Raw genomic sequence first — 21,192 nt, 5'->3', positions numbered from 1 at the left:
ATAATTATTTTATATTGAAGTTGTAATATATAATTGGATGTACGTGAAATATTATTTTACATTGCGAATATCCTGGGATAGTAGTCCCAAATACTGACAAAGTGACTCTTAGGTGGAGAAAGAAAGTGCTGGCAAAAAGGAACTCTTGAAGCATGGGGTTTTGTTGGGCGAAGCTCCCGTTCCCAAAAGCTATTGTTGACATTTCCGTTCCTAAAAATGGAATCACATTTGCAAGTCAATTTCCCGTCTCTTTAATCTATTTTTTTAGATTGTTGTTAACATACTCGATCCAAAAGGAGGCGATGAGACAAATATCCTACGATTAATTAAATGTTTTCCTTCGGTATTGCTATTAAAAAAATAAATAACTTGTCACAAGATATTTACAACAGATTCTTAAAAAAAACAAACATGTAGAAAGACATTGTCAAAACAAAACAACCACCACAAAACAAACAACTTCCTCTTCGTATGAACACCAATGTTTTGTACCATTTGTTTCATACAGTGTGCTTTGTTTCTAATAATTCATAGCCTGGGAGAGACACTGCATGAAAATTTAATCCAGTTGAACAACATCAATAATTACAACACTTTTTTTGAATTAGAATAAAAAAGTGGGCCAGTAAATAGAATAATTAGCAGTAATCATGTACCAGAAATCATAAGTAAGTTGTACAGCAAGAGGTGTTTGGATAGGTTTTAAAAGAAAAATAATATGATTCGAAATATATAATTTGTTGTATTTGGATTGAATCCATTTGATTTTATTTTTAAATCTGATTCGATCCAATCCAAACTATTGCTATTTGGATTGGTTTAGTTTATTTGATTTTAAAAAAAATTAAGACTTTATTATTAAAGGCAGGAATAACTTTTTAAGTTAGTAAAACAATTCTTATTTTATATTCACAGAATATTTACTGAATAATAATGGTTTTCTCACTAAAATAAAATAAAAAATTATTATTTTCTCAAACATGATTTTTGAATTTTAATTTCCTAAATACGATTTTTTTTGGCAATTGGGCAAGTTCGTCGCACCTCGACGAACTTCACTTCAAATATATCAGATTGAGTTTAGAAAGTTAACAATGGTAACCATTATCATCATTTCCAGAGTACATGAGAGTACACAGGAATAAGTCGTATTTTATTTTTGGAAAATAGTTATTTTTTTAATTTAAAATTAAAAAAATCCTTGTTAAATATGGCTTATTCCGGTGCACCTGTGTATTTTTGGAGACGATGATAATGGTTGCCATTATTAAATATAACTTGTTTTTTTTTTAATTCATAATTAAAAATCTCCTTGAAGAAGCGATGCTTAATGTCTGTATATTTTTGTGTACTCCTATATACTGTTTGGAGATCTATATACTATTTTGGAGTTGATGATATGGATTAAAAACGTGGGTTTTTAAAATTCGAGTGGAGTTCGTTGGGGGTAAGGCGAACTCTATAATTTTTATAGAGTTCACCGGGGTGCAGCATGTAACACCCTACCACACAAAGCTTTACGCTTAAGTCGTAAAACAGAGGTGATGTGGTATTACGACCTCGAAAATAAAATAAGTACATATAATAGCAGAAGAGTTATAATATGCTAGGAGCCTTGAAGGATAGGGAAAATAAAAATCGCGATATAAAAGCGCAACGCTCAAGGAACGAGTTAACTTGCATGCTAAGAAAACTGTAACTGTCAAACATAAGATAACAGAAGTAGGAATAGAGTGCCAAAGATACAAAATATCAAGCTCCTAACTCAGCCTGCGAAGTCAAGACTGGCCGGAGAATATTTACACATATATATACCTACATATCCAAAACCCAAAAGTACATATACACAATCCTGCCTCTCCATAAACCTCTAAGAGGATCAAAAAGAATAAATCATGCGGAGAGAAAACTAAGTACATATATATACATCATAGCATAACAAAATATCCCAGTAACCACTCCGCTTCAAGAGTCCAGACGCCTAACGAGATGCCTCTCGACCTGCATCTGAAAATTAACAACATAGTATGGAATGAGAACCGGAGGTTCTCAGTATGGTAAAGGTGCCACACACATAATATATAAGGTCCTGGGAATGCCAAAGGCAATCCTAGAACGCCGACACTCAGATTGTAGAGCTTAAAGTATTAAACAGAAGCCATAAAAGGTGGTTTCCTAGAAATATTTAATCCTAACTTAACTTAACCTTAAATCTAAGTCCTATACTGCCATTCCTCCATACCTCCAATTCCATCATGCATTTTCACAGACAAATAAACAGATAAAGGCAAACACAAGAAAGTTACAACTACTGCAGGTAACAAATACACATTTAGCATGGCAAATACAGATAGGCACACCCAATTAGAGCACAAGCAAGTAATTCAAGTAATATGCATATGATGCATGCCTGTCCTATGGCTGATGAGGCTCATCTGTCGGTTATCCAGCCAACCCGACAAGTCTGAATTGTCCTTAGACTGTCCCCCGACGTGCATCCCCAAGAGTCTATGCATAGCTTTTTCTCAAATAATCAATATTGCTCAATGGGGGTAACATTCCCGGGAATTTATATAGTGCCCGGTCACACTTACGTCGTAGGGTCAACAGAGTATCGAGTCTCAACCTGGTACACGTGGTGGCAAGCCACGGCACTTAATCCAGGGAATCTCGTATCTCAGATTATTCAAATTCATAAGCCATATAAATAATTCAATTATAATTCATCAACATCCACATCATTCCCAATTGCATCTCATTCATCATCATACATTAAACATATTCAATCCTTATCCTTCATTATATCACCTCCCATTCCATCCATCAATAGTTTCAATTCAAAACATAATTCATTCTTTTCTAAGAATCAAACTTCAAACTTAAAACATACTCACTATCTTAATAACTCAAAATCAAACCATATAACCTTTAAATCTAAATCTCTTTTAAATAATCATCTAAATAAAATCTCTAATTTTTTATAAAATTTCGGCAGCATCTCCTCTAAAACTCGGACTTTGCCACCCTTTTCGGGTCCAAACCTGCTTTCTTTTCAATTCAACATACCCTTCCTCATCATCATAACAATCACCACAATAAATCTACTTCAAATCAACAATTAAACTCATACAATATTCAAATCCAACAACCAAAATTCAACTAAGGATCATAGTTCACAAATCCTAGGCTTTTAACACAAAATACCTCATTATCACAACAACCTCCACAATAGTTATACCTCAAATCAATAATTCACCAAATCATTAGTTAATCAACAATAACATTCAACCATAATTCTCTCCAAATTAACATAACAACATTCACCATCCAAAATTAAAAACTAATTATCCAATAAACTTCAACCAAATATATTCATCGATAAATTACTAAACATTAAACATACACCTGCATTCCAACTTATCCAATGGTCATCTAGCCTAAGTTTTCACAGAACATTATATATTAAATGCAAGAAACCTAAACCATACCTTAGCCGATTTCCACGTAACGACCAAAGCTATTTATTCAAAACCAAAACAGCCCCTCAAAACTCAACTAATCCGCTTCCTCCAAGTTCCAGTATTCACAATTTCAAGCTCCAATTTTTTATTTTCAACCTAATACACATTCATAATACATATATACCCAATTTAATACTCAAAGCTCAAATTTAATGAAATTAAAATAGAATTATCATATCCTCACCTTACCCAAGCTTCACATAAGCAAGAGTGAACGTTTCTCTCAAGCTAATTGGATCCTAAAACATCAGAAATCAAAGAAATTCAATATTCCCACTTAAAATTCGAAAATTGGGGGAAGATGAAGCTGAGAGTGAAATAGCAAGTTACCTATGAAATTGTTCCGGTAGAAATGTAGAGCTCGACGCGGTGAACGCGTGGCCGCAAACGGTGCGGCGATCGGAGCTCGAACGGAGAAGTTACGGCGTACGGAAGTTAACGTGAGGGTTTACGGGAATGTCTCGTTCTTCTTTTCCCTCTGAAGCTTTCAGCTTCGTTCACGTTGAAATGAGGGGGACAAAGGCTTGGGTTCACTTAAAAGGGCTGGTCCGGTTGGACCGATAGCCCGGTTCGGGTCCGGTTCAACCGGTTCGGTCCTTTCGGTCCATTCTTGGACCGTTTTCTTCAAAATTAGTGTCAAAATTCTCGTTTCGATGAGCTCTACCCTATTTTGATATAATATTTGCATTTCTAATCCTCCTTATTAAAAAATAATTTATTAACTAATTATCTACTAATTTAACCGGGGTTTACATTCTACCCACCTAATAAAGAATTTTGCCCTCAAAATTCAAATATAGTTACCTGAAAAGAGATGTGGATAGTCCTTTTGCATATCTGATTCGAGTTCCCAGGTATGTTCCTCGATACCAGCTCGTCTCCAAGCTACTTTTACCAATGATACTTCCCTTCCTCGTAATCGTTTAACACTGGTGTCATCAATCCTCACCGGAATTACTGGGAGTGTTAGATCTTCTCTCACTTGGATTGGTTCTGGTTCTAGAACATGACTTGCGTCAGGATTATACTTCCGAAGCTGTGACACATGGAACACATCGTGCAAATTCGAAAGGTACGGCGGTAAGGCAATTCTATAAGCCACTGGTCCAATTCTCTTCAGAATCTCAAACGGTCCAATATAACGAGGATTCAGTTTCTTGGTCTTAATAGCTCTTCCCACTCCAGTGGTTGGTGTAACTTTCAGAAAGACATGTTCTCCTTCTTCGAATTCCAAAGGCTTTCGCCTCTGATCAGCATAGCTCTTCTGGCGGCTCTGGGCTATAAGCATTCGACTACGAATCTTCTTTATCTGCTCAGTCGTTTCAGCTATCATTTCAGGCCCTAACAAACTCCTTTCTCCAGTTTCATACCAACATAGTGGAGACTGACATTTTCTGCCATACAGAGCCTCATATGGAGCCATTCCGATGCTCGCATGATAACTATTATTATAAGCAAATTCTATTAATGGCATATACCGATCCCAGCTCGCAGGCTGGTCCAAAACACAAGCCCTTAGCATATCTTCTAAGGTCTGAATAGTTCTTTCTGACTGACCATCTGTCTGAGGGTGATACGCAGTACTCAAGCTTAACTGAGTCCCAAATGCACGCTGAAAAGCTCCCCAGAACCTTGATGTAAAACGGGGATCTCTATCAGATATAATAGTAGAGGGCACACCATGTAACCTGACAATCTCTTTGATATACATTCGAGCCAATTCCTCCATTGTGCAACTTATTCGGATAGGAAGAAAGTGAGCTGATTTTGTTAGTCGATCTACAACCACCCAAATAGCGTCACAACCAGATCGGGTTCTAGGCAAATCTATTACAAAATCCATTGCGATACTCTCCCATTTCCATTGTGGAATCTCCAAAGGCTGAAGGGTCCCTGATGGTCTCTGATGCTCAATCTTAACCTTCTGACACGTTAAACATTTAGATACATACAATGCCACATCATTCTTCATACCTGGCCACCAGAACATCGCTTTCAGATCTTGATACATTTTAGTGCTCCCTGGGTGAATTGAAAACCCGCTCTTGTGAGCTTCCTTCAAGATACTTTGTCGTAGGTCTCCAACATTAGGCACAATAATCCGGTTCTTGAACCTCCATAAACCATCATGACCTTCTGACATTCTCCACTGTTTTCCCTGTTCAACTGCTGGTAATACCCTACGTAACGCTTCACTATCTTGATGAGCCTTCAGAAGTTCTGATTTAAAATCACTAGAAATTTGCAACTGACTCAAACACAGGATTCCAGATTCTTCTCTAACTCCCAAATTCAAACCTTGGAATGCCTTCAGTAACTCTTCCTCCCGTAGCATCATCCAAGCTGCATATAAAGACTTCCGACTCAAAGCGTCCGCTACAACATTCGCTTTTCCTGGATGATAATTCAATTCAAAATCATAATCTTTCAGAAGCTCCATCCACCTCCTCTGACGCATATTCAACTCTTTCTGCTCAAAAAGATACTTCAAACTCTTATGGTCTGAGAAAACATGAAACTTAACACCATAGAGATAGTGCCTCCAAATCTTTAAAGTAAACACAACAGCAGCAAGTTCTAAATCATGTGTCGGGTAGTTCATCTCATGCGGCCTTAACTGCCGTGAGGCGTATGCTACAACATTCTGGTGCTGCATCAGAACGCACCCTAGCCCTTTCAGAGATGCATCACAATACACTTCAAATGGTTCACTTGGTTCAGGTAATACCAATACAGGTGCAGTAGTCAACTTGTGCTTCAATGCCTGGAAACTCTCTTCACATTCCGGAGTCCAGATAAAAGGCGTATCCTTCCTAGTCAACTTAGTTAAAGGTAAGGCGAGCTGTGAAAATCCCTTAATGAATCTACGATAATACCCCGCCAAACCTAGGAAACTCCTGATTTCTGTCACTGAAGTTGGTCGCTCCCAATTCATCACTGCTTCCACCTTAGCAGGATCCACAGCTATCCCCTGCTTACTCACCACGTGGCCGAGAAACTTCACTTCACTCTTCCAGAACTCACATTTAGATAGCTTAGCATATAACTTCCTGTCTTTCAGAATTTGCAGCACAGTTCGCAAATGATCAGCATGTTCCTCTTCAGTCTTAGAATAAACAAGAATGTCATCAATGAAGACAATAACAAACTTGTCCAGATACGGTCGAAAAATCCTGTTCATATAATCCATAAATACTGCCGGGGCATTAGTTAACCCGAAAGACATCACTGTATACTCATAATGACCATAACGGGTTCTGAAAGCAGTTTTCGGAATATCCTCGTCTCTAACCCTTATCTGATGATATCCGGATCGCAAATCAATCTTAGAAAATACACCGGCACCCTGTAACTGATCCATTAGATCATCGATTCTAGGCAACGGATATTTATTCTTCACAGTGATCTTATTCAATTGCCGATAATCGACACACAGCCGCATACTCCCATCCTTCTTCTTTACCAGTAACACTGGCGCTCCCCACGGAGAAACACTTGGTCGGATAAAATGCTTACCCAACAGATCTTCCAGCTGAGCCTTCAGTTCAGCCATTTCTAAAGGCGACATCCTATAAGGAGTAATTGAAATCGGACCGGCTCCAGGCGCCAACTCAATTTCGAATTCAACTTCCCGATTAGGTGGAAATTCATTAATATCATCCGGAAACACATCTGGAAATTCACATACAACCGGAATTTGCTCTAAACTCTGATCATCACCTGATACTCCCGCAGTTAATAACATAATACCCTGACATTCAGTTCCAGAACAGTTTACTATCATAGAATTCAAATAGTAACTATTCACCACAACCGGTGCTTCTGACCCTTCCGGCATAAACTGTACTGACTTTTCAGAACAATCAAGTAAAACATGATTCTTGGATAACCAATCCAATCCCAAAATGAGATCAAGACCAGTCATAGGCAAACAAATCAAATCATGCACAAATTCACGCTGTTGCACTCGAAAAGGAACTTGTGGACATTCTATCCTAGTCACCATAGCTTCATGAGTAGCATTATATACTTTCAAATCATAACCTAGAACCACCATTCTCAATTTTAATTCATGGGCCTTTTCAAATGCAATAAATGAATGACTCGCTCCTGAATCAAATAAAGCATTTAAGATTTTACCAGCCATTTCACAATTACCTCTAATAAGTGTCTCAGATCCCTCAGCACCAATGGTAGAAGTAGTGTATACTCTCCCTGGCTGTTGCACCCTACCAGTCTCATACTTCTTCTTCTCAGGGCAATTACTAGCTATATGCCCGGGCTGTCCACAAGAATAGCATACTCCAAGTCCTAATCTGCACGGAACTCCAGGATGATACTTCCCGCACTTCTGACAATTCAGATCCTGCTGTGGCTGCTTCCCAAACCTTTTTCCTTGACTAGCATTGGTATTCGGCCTTCTGTAATTACCCTGACCCTGAGTCTGCTGTGGAACAAAGCCTCCACGCTTGAAATTCCTACCTCTCGGAGTAAAGTTCCTCCCTGAAGGCCTCTGAAAAGGCATCCTCAAACTCCCTTTCTCTGCTGCCGCCTTCCTCACACAATCCTCAGCCACCCTACTCTTATTCACCAATTCAGAAAATACCCTGATCTCCATTGGGGCAACGAAGCTCAGAATATCGCTCCGAAGACCTCCCTCATATTTAATACACTTCCATTCAGCAAAATCTTCAGGTGCACCTTGACAGATACGAGAAAAGCGACATAACTCCTCAAACTTACTAGTATACTCAGCAACAGTCATCTGTCCCTGTTTTAACTGCATTAATTCAAGTTCCTTGGCATTTCTAGCTGAATTAGGAAAATATTTCTTATAGAACTCTGTCCGGAAAACCTCCCAAGGAATCGCAGCACCATCAGGCTGCAGGATACGTCGTGTTCCCTGCCACCAATACTGAGCTTCACCTTGCAACTGATAAGTCCCAAATTCAACCCATTGCTCTTCAGGAACCTGTTGTGCCTGTAACGCCCTTTCCATAGCCTGAATCCAATTATCTGCGTCAGTGGGATTTGAGGTTCCCCTAAAAGTCGGAGGGTGAACTTTCAGAAATGTAGCAAGTGTCATAGGACCGTCTCCATCATTATTGTTCCCATGATTACCCAAGGCCTCAGCTGTTGCCTGCATAGCTGCAGCCATATTTCCCAAGGCAGCCATAAAGTCTACTGGATCAGTCCCTGTGGGTACAGGAGTAACGGTGCCTGTCCTACCTCTACCTCGCCCGCGACCGCGTCCGCGAGTCGACATCTGGTCCCTATACACACCAAACAAGTGATATTAAGTTGATCAGTCTCAATATCGCAGGTCTAATGCTTTAAGTTCCAAATGCATGCTCACAAACGTTTATGCCATATATATCAATCAGATATCCTAATAGCACATACACACATATACAGAGAATGCACAGAAGCACAATCAGTCCGTCTTTCAGGCTCTATAGGAACGAACTGCTCTGATACCATAATGTAACACCCTACCACACAAAGCTTTACGCTTAAGTCGTAAAACAGAGGTGATGTGGTATTACGACCTCGAAAATAAAATAAGTACATATAATAGCAGAAGAGTTATAATATGCTAGGAGCCTTGAAGGATAGGGAAAATAAAAATCGCGATATAAAAGCGCAACGCTCAAGGAACGAGTTAACTTGCATGCTAAGAAAACTGTAACTGTCAAACATAAGATAACAGAAGTAGGAATAGAGTGCCAAAGATACAAAATATCAAGCTCCTAACTCAGCCTGCGAAGTCAAGACTGGCCGGAGAATATTTACACATATATATACCTACATATCCAAAACCCAAAAGTACATATACACAATCCTGCCTCTCCATAAACCTCTAAGAGGATCAAAAAGAATAAATCATGCGGAGAGAAAACTAAGTACATATATATACATCATAGCATAACAAAATATCCCAGTAACCACTCCGCTTCAAGAGTCCAGACGCCTAACGAGATGCCTCTCGACCTGCATCTGAAAATTAACAACATAGTATGGAATGAGAACCGGAGGTTCTCAGTATGGTAAAGGTGCCACACACATAATATATAAGGTCCTGGGAATGCCAAAGGCAATCCTAGAACGCCGACACTCAGATTGTAGAGCTTAAAGTATTAAACAGAAGCCATAAAAGGTGGTTTCCTAGAAATATTTAATCCTAACTTAACTTAACCTTAAATCTAAGTCCTATACTGCCATTCCTCCATACCTCCAATTCCATCATGCATTTTCACAGACAAATAAACAGATAAAGGCAAACACAAGAAAGTTACAACTACTGCAGGTAACAAATACACATTTAGCATGGCAAATACAGATAGGCACACCCAATTAGAGCACAAGCAAGTAATTCAAGTAATATGCATATGATGCATGCCTGTCCTATGGCTGATGAGGCTCATCTGTCGGTTATCCAGCCAACCCGACAAGTCTGAATTGTCCTTAGACTGTCCCCCGACGTGCATCCCCAAGAGTCTATGCATAGCTTTTTCTCAAATAATCAATATTGCTCAATGGGGGTAACATTCCCGGGAATTTATATAGTGCCCGGTCACACTTACGTCGTAGGGTCAACAGAGTATCGAGTCTCAACCTGGTACACGTGGTGGCAAGCCACGGCACTTAATCCAGGGAATCTCGTATCTCAGATTATTCAAATTCATAAGCCATATAAATAATTCAATTATAATTCATCAACATCCACATCATTCCCAATTGCATCTCATTCATCATCATACATTAAACATATTCAATCCTTATCCTTCATTATATCACCTCCCATTCCATCCATCAATAGTTTCAATTCAAAACATAATTCATTCTTTTCTAAGAATCAAACTTCAAACTTAAAACATACTCACTATCTTAATAACTCAAAATCAAACCATATAACCTTTAAATCTAAATCTCTTTTAAATAATCATCTAAATAAAATCTCTAATTTTTTATAAAATTTCGGCAGCATCTCCTCTAAAACTCGGACTTTGCCACCCTTTTCGGGTCCAAACCTGCTTTCTTTTCAATTCAACATACCCTTCCTCATCATCATAACAATCACCACAATAAATCTACTTCAAATCAACAATTAAACTCATACAATATTCAAATCCAACAACCAAAATTCAACTAAGGATCATAGTTCACAAATCCTAGGCTTTTAACACAAAATACCTCATTATCACAACAACCTCCACAATAGTTATACCTCAAATCAATAATTCACCAAATCATTAGTTAATCAACAATAACATTCAACCATAATTCTCTCCAAATTAACATAACAACATTCACCATCCAAAATTAAAAACTAATTATCCAATAAACTTCAACCAAATATATTCATCGATAAATTACTAAACATTAAACATACACCTGCATTCCAACTTATCCAATGGTCATCTAGCCTAAGTTTTCACAGAACATTATATATTAAATGCAAGAAACCTAAACCATACCTTAGCCGATTTCCACGTAACGACCAAAGCTATTTATTCAAAACCAAAACAGCCCCTCAAAACTCAACTAATCCGCTTCCTCCAAGTTCCAGTATTCACAATTTCAAGCTCCAATTATTTATTTTCAACCTAATACACATTCATAATACATATATACCCAATTTAATACTCAAAGCTCAAATTTAATGAAATTAAAATAGAATTATCATATCCTCACCTTACCCAAGCTTCACATAAGCAAGAGTGAACGTTTCTCTCAAGCTAATTGGATCCTAAAACATCAGAAATCAAAGAAATTCAATATTCCCACTTAAAATTCGAAAATTGGGGGAAGATGAAGCTGAGAGTGAAATAGCAAGTTACCTATGAAATTGTTCCGGTAGAAATGTAGAGCTCGACGCGGTGAACGCGTGGCCGCAAACGGTGCGGCGATCGGAGCTCGAACGGAGAAGTTACGGCGTACGGAAGTTAACGTGAGGGTTTACGGGAATGTCTCGTTCTTCTTTTCCCTCTGAAGCTTTCAGCTTCGTTCACGTTGAAATGAGGGGGACAAAGGCTTGGGTTCACTTAAAAGGGCTGGTCCGGTTGGACCGATAGCCCGGTTCGGGTCCGGTTCAACCGGTTCGGTCCTTTCGGTCCATTCTTGGACCGTTTTCTTCAAAATTAGTGTCAAAATTCTCGTTTCGATGAGCTCTACCCTATTTTGATATAATATTTGCATTTCTAATCCTCCTTATTAAAAAATAATTTATTAACTAATTATCTACTAATTTAACCGGGGTTTACACAGCAAACTTGTTCTAAACAAAAAAAATTGTATTTGGAGAATTAAAGTTCAAAAATCGTGTTTGGGAAAATAATAATTTTTTATTTTATTTCAAAAAAAATTCAAATAATAATATATAAATAAGATAAAAATAAGTAACAAATTATATATATATATATATATATATATATATATATATATATATTATATGTTCAGTTTAAATTTAATAATAAAATAATAATATTATATCACGTTTTTTGAATTGGTTTAGTTTTGAAAAGTGAATATAAAATTCAATCTAATTTATGTAGTTTAATTTGTTAAAAATGAAATATAATCTAATTTAAATTAGTGCGATTTTAATCGATTTTCAATTTAAATTGGATTGGACGAGCGCTTTTGTTAAATATTTATATAATACATCTTGCCATGTTAATATTGCAGCTGGTCACATTACTATTTAACGTGTTACATCAACTACTTAATGGAACAAATTAACTGCGGAAGCTAAAACTAAAGTTTTTTAAATTTTAGAGACAAAAACAAAAATAAATATTTTATATTAAAATATTACATGATAAATAATGTAATCCCCTAAATAACTAGTCTAAAAAATTATATTTTTTCGTGTTATTTTTTTAAAAGATCTTTTAAAAAAATAAAAGTAATTTTATGTTTGGATATCTCATACAAAAGGATCTTTTTATCTATCAATTATGTTTGGGTACAATAATATAAAATTATTTTTTTGTTTATTTATATGTGAAAAATATCTTTTTTAAAGAAAAAAAAATCTTTTTTAAAAAAATATAAATTGTAATTTTTTAAAAAAGATATTTTTTTACTACTTTTACTTTTACTATTAAAAATTTACCAAACAACTAAAAAAATAAATCTTTTTTAAATAAAATTTTTTTTTTATCTATTTAATGATACCCAAACAAGCACATTTTACATATTTTTAAAAAGATATTTTTTCTTAAAAAAGATTTATTCTACATAAGAAATAAACAAAAAGTACTTTTATATTATTATATCTAAACATAATTGATAGATAAAAAGGTATTTTTGTATGAAATATCCAAACATAAAATTATTTTTATTTTTTAAAAAAAAATTAAAAAAACAACTCAAAATTTTTTTTTTCTCAAAAGCTTACCTAAACAAGCCAAGCTTGTAAACCAGAAAAAAGATACTATTTTTTTCATGATGGATAGAATGCAATAATACTAATATACAATAGGTTTGATTATTCTTTTGGTCCCTATAGTTTCATTAAATTTTTAATTAGGTTCTTATGTATATATATTTTTTTAATTGAGTCTCTATACTACTTTTAATTTTGTAATTAAATCCTTTTTATATAAAAAAAACGTTAAAATTAATAAAATATTTCTCCAAAGATACATGTAGTTAAAGATCTAGTTAGGTTTTTAATTATGAATACCTTCAATTTGCAAAGAAATATTCAGTTAATTCTATTATTTTTTACACTATAAAGAACCTAATTATAAAACTAATAGCAGTGTAAAAACCCAATTAAAAAAATATAAAAACTTAATTAAAAATTTAATAAAACTTTAAAAACTAACAGAAGAACTAAACCTATATACAATATAAAGAGTGAAATTTAGTATAAAACAGGACATTAATTACTATTATTCAACTTGTTCATTTTTTACAATAAATTTTATAAAAGTCCGTGCCCCATAATAAAGAAAACCTTCTCATTTAATGCATTTTGACTTGAAAATTTATTATAAAATTTTGTTTATTATCCTTCCATATTTGCCATGAATAATGTCAACTTCTATTCTATAAACCAATTATAAATAGAATGATTGAAAAACTGAGACATCATATAATTTGTTAATCTTATGTATTCTCTAAATAGCTTTAGGGCTAATAATGGCTCCTTTCTCTTGTTAATGCCATGCCAAAAATCATTACTTAATTTCGATAGTTTTTCAATTTTATATGCACAGATGGTGATAACAACCATGACAATATCAAATCAAGTCAATAAAGTACCAAAACTTTTTATTATTATTCTTGAGGAGGTAATTACATTTTCTTTTAATTTGTTTGCTATATACAACATATTTGTATACAAACAGTTTCTTGTTACTTTCATGATAAACTAGAATAGTTGGGGCAATGTACATATAACTTATGCTTTTCTTTTGAATTCAAGATGTCTTGCAGCTGAAGGAGTTCTTGCGATTCACTTTCTCAAGCCAAACTAGATCCATCTCTTTCTTTCAATAAAATTTATCTTTTGATAATTAAGATAAATATGATGATGATGGTAGCAGCAGCACTAGTGATGGCAATGGAAAGAAGGAACAACAAGTAAATGTCTAAAAATAAATTTAAATAATAAAAGATAAAATCAAAATTTATTTTAAGTATTTAGATAAAATTGGAAAGCATCTTTGATTAGCCGATGATGAACATATGGTTCATGAATGGAAAAATAAACTTTTTATGATTTAGGCAAAGATTTTTTTTTTATATCTACTTGCATTTCTCATACAAAGAATGTATCTATATGAAAGAACAATTAAAAAAATAATTTAGAATAAATTTCAAATCCAATCATTTCATTAAAAAAAAAAGAATGTATCTATAATATTTTAGAATAAATTGATTGTATATTTTTATTATTTTTGTTAACTTTAATACATGCTACAAGAATGTATCTATATGACTTGACTTTTATTTATAGCTTTAGAGTTGAGATCTTGGTATTACATATTAACAAAGGAAAGACCAACACACATTTTATTTAATTCTATAAGGGATTTTGCAACACAATTTTTACGTACAATCTTTAAAAATTGAAATTCGTAGTCGTTAGTGAAAAGATATGTTGTTTTTATCTTTTCATCAAATCATCGATCTTAAAGTAAAATAGTATCACTACTGTCTCAAAATCTTCGAACTCAGATCCAACATTCTCCATTGATCTGCCCATCATATATTACTTCTTTTGCACGAAAAAATAAAATAAAATAAATTTCAAACAAAATGAAATCAATCACAAAATAAGCTTATGAGTAAAGGATCATCAAAATTGGTATACCTTATAATTTAATGTAGGAACTTAGGTCATACGTACATAGCACCATAGCTATATTCTTGGTCTGCGCAAAATTGAACAAGCCTGCTACTTGTCGTCTATTTTAAAGATATTATAATACACATTTTAATTTTAATGTATTAATATAATAAAATATTATTATATATAATTATTCAATAATATTCAATTTTAGGGTATTAATTTACTATTCACGTAATAAGTGTGAGAAATAATTATTTTATGTTGATGTTGCAATATATAATTGGATGTACGTTAAATATTGTTTTACATTGCGAGTATCCTGGGATAGTTGCCCCAGATACTAACAAAGTGACTCCTAGGTGGAGAAAGAAAGTGCTGGCAGAAAGGAACTCTCGAAGCATGGGGTTTTTGCCGAGCGAAGCTCCCATTCCCAAAGGCTATTGTTGGCATTTCCATTCCTAAAAGCGGAATCACATTTTGCAAGTCAATTTCCCGTCTCTTTAATAATCCGTTTTTCTAGATTGTTGTTAACATACCCGACCCAAAAAGGAGAGATGAGACTAAAATATCCTAGGATTAGTTAAACATTTTCCTTTGGTATTCCCATTAAAAGATAAATAACTTCTCACAAAATATTTACAATAGATTCTTAAAAGAAACAAACATGCAAAAAGACATTGTCAAAACAAAACAACCACCACAAAACAAACAACCACCTCCTTGTAGCAGTTACAATCAAAGCCAATCCATGACTCTACTGTGATTATCAAGATTGAATACCCTTCTTTCATGTTATCTGGTATTCCATGCCGTATTTCCTTGTTGCGAGTTCACCGATATGCTCTTATTAACTAAAGTCAAGTACCACCTAAGTTCCTCACGTTGAACTCATTAACCCTCCCAACATTATAGTCTTGGATACTTCATAATGTGCACACTTAGAGACTTAATTACCCACCTAAAAATTCCACTTCACTCGTTGATCTTCTTTAGTAGCAGTCATGCTATTCTAAATCTCGAATCAATTGCCACCCTTATAAAAACGTGGCTATAGACCCTTTTTACTACATTTTTTAAGTGTAACAAGAAAAAATGTGGTCAAATCTCTAATCAATCGGCACCTTCATAAAAGCGTGCCTATTGACCATTTTTGGTCACGCTTTTAAAGCATGACAAGAAAAAAGCGTGGCTCTTGTAGTGTTTCTTCCTTTAAATTTACTGCTGGCCAGGAATTGAATACTAATGTTTTGTATGATTTGTTTCTAATAATCCATAGCCCGGGAGAGACACTGCATGAAAATTTAATCCAGTTGAACAACATCAATAATTACAAGACTTTTTCTGAACTAGAATAAAAAAGTGGGCCAATGAATAGAATAATTAGGAAGTAATCATGTACCAGAAATCATAAATAAGTTGTTCACTAAGGAGTGTTTGAATAGGTTTTAAAAGAAAAATAATATGATTCGAATTATATAATTTGTTGCATTTGGATTGGATTAATTTGATTTTATTTTTAAATCCGATCCATTCCAATCTAAACTATTGCGATTTGGATTGGTTCGATTTATTCAATTTAAAAAAAATAAGATTTTATTATTGAAAGTAGGAATAAATTTTTAAGTTAGTAAAACAATTCTTATTTTATATTCACAAAATATTTACCAAATAATAATATATAAATAAGATAAAAATAGGTAACAAATTATACATATTATATGTTCAGTTTAAATTTAATAATAAAATAATAATATCATATCATATTTTTTTTAAATTGGTTTAGTTTTGAGAAGTGAATACAAAATCCGATCTAATCTATGTAGTTTAATTTGTCAAAAATAAAATATAATCTAATTCAAATTATTAAAACTTTAATCAATTTTCAATTTGAATTGAATTGGATGAGCATACTTATATAGTATATCTTGTCATGTTAATATTATTGGGCCAACCGCGGAGAGCTCTCGACCACCAGGGAGATTTCGGGGAGGAATCAAGTGAGAGAACATAAGATGGGAAGACACCACATCCAACTCAAAACTTTAAGGTGTCAAGTTAATGGGTCTCTCATCTTATAAACTCCTCACTCTTCCATGCTTTCTTTGATGTGGGACTAACTTCAACACTCCTCACACTTGCAACACTAACAATCTCCCCCTCAAGTGTGAGCTTTCACATCAAGCATCAACTCCCCTCTAGCTCCTCCACCACATATGAGTATTCGTCCATCACACCGCCGTAAAACACCGCGGGACACGCCGCCGGACCACCTTTGCCGGGAAGACTTTTGATGCTTCACCTTGAATACCCCTTAAAACCAGACCGATTAAACCATCGGCTCTGATACCACTTTGTTGGGCCAACCGCGGAGAGCTCTCGACCACCGGGGAGATTTCGGGGAGGAATCAAGTGAGAGAACATAAGATGGGAAGACACTACATCCAACTCAAAACCTTAAGGTGTCAAGTTAATGGGTCTCTCATTTTATAAACTCCTCACACTTGCAACACTAACAAATATTGCAGCTGGTCACATTACTATTTAACGTGTTACATCAATACTTAACGAAACAAATTAATTACAGAAGCTAAAACTAAAGTTTTTTGAATTTTAGAGACAAAAAAAAAATAAGTATTTTATATTGAAATATTACATTATAAATAATGTAATCCCCAATAACTAGTCTTAAGTAGAATTTTATAACAAATTTATGTTATTCTAAATTTTTTAGGTAAAAAGATAATAATGTTATTAGTTCAAAATATTTTTAAAATTTAAAATAAAAGTACTTTTAATAAGACAAAAGCATTTAATTTAAGTTGACATAATCTTTTATAGTTTATATAATTATTTAATAGTAAAATGTTAAAATTTAAAAAATTACACAAATAGATTTAGAAAATTTTAAATCTATATTTGACCGTTATAAAGGCTTGTCCAAAGAAATTAAATAAATGAATAAATTATTTTTTTAGATTATTATAATAATAGTAAGGAACTAGAGTTTGAGAGTTACACCATACTTTAAATATTAACCAAGAGTTAGAAAATTGAAATGCACTAAATTATCCTTTGTTCTTCATTGGTTTTAATGAATGTAATTTAGTATGATTAATTTATCATCCGGTTAATATTAAACTTATAAGACCATACACTAACGAGTGTTCTAATATTTTCTAAAGAATTATGTAATTATTATTTTAATTTGATCAAATAAATAATTATATAATACAAAAAAATATTATTATTTTTTTGTCTGTATGATAATTGATAATTGAGAATTCTAAATATTGATTAAGAATAGTTAGTTACTGTAGGATGAGTTTCAAAATTAGAATTTCGATAAAGCTTTACATCCAAGTAAATACTTAATCAAGTTTAATCAAGTTATAATAAAAATCACGCCATTCGTTATCATTCTCTTTCTCTTTCTCTTTCTCTTTCTCTTTCTCTTTCTCTTTCTCTGTTTCCTTCTCCTTTTTCTTCTCTATTTCCTTCTTCTTCTCCTCTTCTTTCAAATTCGCGCACGCAGGGGTTCTTCTTCTTTCCTCCTCCTCATTCTTCTTCTTCTCCTTCTCCTCCTCCTCCTCCCCCCAATGTTGCGTCTTCTTCTTTTTCTTTTCCTTTTTCGTTATCGCCATCACCAATAATACCAACATTTTGCTAACATCTTTATTAATTCTGATTTTCTCTGATGCCATTATTAAATAATTTTGATTCATTTCTTAGTTTATTTCGGTTCATTTATGTGTTAACTGAGATTCATTTGATACTACTGATAAGTATTGACCAAATTTTTAATTTTTTAAGTAATTTTAATTCATTTCCTAGTTTAATTAAGGTTTATTTAGATCCAAAAATGAATTTGATGTATTTTTGTTAATGACTGGATCTTTTTAACTATTTGTTCAAATCTGAACTAATTTCGGTTCATTTGTGTGCTAATTGAGGTTCACTTGATGCTGCTGATAAGTATTGACCCAATTTTTTAACAAAGAAGAATGAAATTATTCATTATCACTTTATTCAATTGCATTAGATTCTACTCCATTCCATTCAATTAGTTTAGTTTTGAACAAGCAGTCAAAAAGACTCAATCATCAATAAAAACACATCGAATTCATTTCTGGATCCAAATGAACCTCAAATAAACTAATAAATGAACCGAAAATTACTTAAGAAATAAAATCTTTGGTCAATACTTATCAGCAGTATCATATTAACCTCAATTAATACACAAATAAACCGATATTAGTTCAGTTTTGAACAAGCAATTAAAAAGACTCATTCATCAACAAAAATACATACAATTTATTTTTGGATCCAAATGAACCTCAATTAAACTAAGAAATGAACTGAAAGTACTTAAGGAATAAAAAATTTGGTCAATACTTATCAGAAGCATCAAACGAATCTCAATTAATTCACAAAAAACCAAAATTAGTTCAATTTTGAACAAGCAGTCAAAAACTAAAAAGACTCAATCATCAATAAAAACACACTGAATTTATTTCTAGATCCAAATGAACCTCAATTAAAAGAAGAAAAAGAAAAAATTTAGCAACAACAGTAGCAATAAAAGAATGACGATTGAGAGAAAACATGCGAAGAAGAAGAAAGAATGCGAATAAGAAGAAGAAGGGGGAAGACAAAGAAGAAGGAAGAACGCAAAAAAAAAGAAAGAGGAATGGGAAGAAGATGGAGGAGGAAAGCCAAGAAGAAGAAGACAGAACGCAAACGCGAAGACGAATACGAAAAAAGATTTGCGTTATTGAAATGCGCGTGTGTACATGCTGGTATGATGAAAGTGATTTTTGTTGAATTTGAACCAACTTGGTTGGACTTAGTTGCCAAAAACACTTAGATGTGTAAATGGACGGTTAGAATTTTAAGTTTTGATAAGATCTCAGCTAAATTCATTTTAAATTGAAATATGATTTGATATAATTTAAAATAAGATAAAATTTAAATTTAAAATCAACATCATAATATATATATGTGGCACTAGTACAAAAAAGACACGTAATTTTGTTCTTTTATATCTATAATAAATAATATAGTGTGGTTCTAATTCTCGAAGAACAATTTCAGTGCAAGGAATTGAGAAAGATCAAAGTTTTTAAATTGAGTTAATAGTTAAAATCATTTCTGAAAGATACCTAAATCTCCATTTTCATCCTTGAAAGATAAAATTAATCGAATTCGTCCCCCAAAGATACCATATCTGGTCACGTTCGTCCTTCCATCATCTCCTTCGCTGAGTTGGTAAATGTCCGCTGACGTGTGTCGTTAACTGCCTGCATGGCACACAATCAACACGACGCAGTTTTGATACAAGGCTCTCCTTGCCTTGAAATGTCGCCATTTAGTCTTCAGTAGAGAGATTCAAACGTTGCAAAGCCTTACCCCCTCTCGTATCAACCATCTCTCTGTTTTGCTCCAAAACATATAGTCTCTTTCAAGGTATGCCTTAAGCCTTTCACCCAAGTTCTGAACCACCCCATCAACATTCGTTAGTGTTGGTTGACAATTACAATAGACAAGTTGTCGCTATTGAATGCAGAGTTGATCTTATCCTGGAGTAGCATTGATAGTGGAAGAAGCCATTGAGACGGTGAAATGTAAGGATGAAACTTTTTTCATGATTTTTGAGTTATTCTGTGGTGTGATGTGTTCTTAATGTTGTGGTCCTTAGTCTTCGTCTGATTTAAGGTAGGGTTTGTGGTGACCAAGAGTTTGTGTGAATGTTCTTTTATCATTTTGGTGTGTGAGAATGTGTTGCTTTAACTGGCTCTGTGATGGTTTTTAGTTAGAGATGTTTGAATTTAGTGATGGTTTTGTTGCATGTTTATTTTGGGTTAACGGTTGATTGGTACAAACTGGGTTTAGTCGCTGGTGACAAATGGAGAATAGTTGTTGCTGGTCTATTATTAATGGTGTTTTCGTGTTTGTTATTGTAGATGGAGGGTCCTCCCATGACATTTGTGATTCACCATGGCAGGTTGTTTAAAATGTGTGAGGATGGAAGGATGGTATATGAACCTGATAATACAGAGGTATTGATGGGTGTTGAAGGAGACACACTTGAAGTGTTTTTTGTTAGGGGTTACTATAAGGAGTTGGGATACATTGAAGCTGGAAACTGTTGGTGGAAAGTTTCTGCAGTTCCCATTTCATCTGGATTGAAGAAGTTGGTGACCGATGCAGACTTGCTTGTAATGTGCAAGGATTGTAAGAGGAACCAACATTTGATCAACCTATACTTTGAGAATTGTATCTCACAGCCATATGTAGTGGACAACATGGAGGCAGATGTAGCTTGATGAGTTTGGAAAACTCTAAATTAATATTAGTGATGACTAA

The 21,192-nt window shown here is 34.0% G+C and overlaps 1 protein-coding gene across 1 annotated transcript; it reads right to left on the bottom strand.

Annotated features, from left to right (window-relative positions):
* Positions 1–1,981: 1,981 nt before the first annotated feature.
* Positions 1,982–8,787, bottom strand: LOC148568985 (uncharacterized). Its single transcript, XM_088485845.1, has 2 exons — positions 7,680–8,787; positions 1,982–2,007 (listed from the first exon to the last, which is right to left on the bottom strand). The coding sequence occupies exons 1-2, from the start codon at positions 8,785–8,787 to the stop codon at positions 1,982–1,984; spliced, it is 1,134 nt and encodes a 377-aa protein (XP_088341971.1).
* Positions 8,788–21,192: the final 12,405 nt, after the last annotated feature.

The sequence above is a fragment of the Arachis ipaensis genome, chromosome B4, assembly GCF_059453495.1.
Source record: "Arachis ipaensis isolate K30076 ecotype BB chromosome B4, ASM5945349v1, whole genome shotgun sequence".
Classification (NCBI taxonomy): domain Eukaryota; kingdom Viridiplantae; phylum Streptophyta; class Magnoliopsida; order Fabales; family Fabaceae; genus Arachis; species Arachis ipaensis.
The sequence above is the reverse complement of the archived record's forward strand: the minus strand, read 5'-3'. Positions and strand labels throughout refer to the sequence as shown.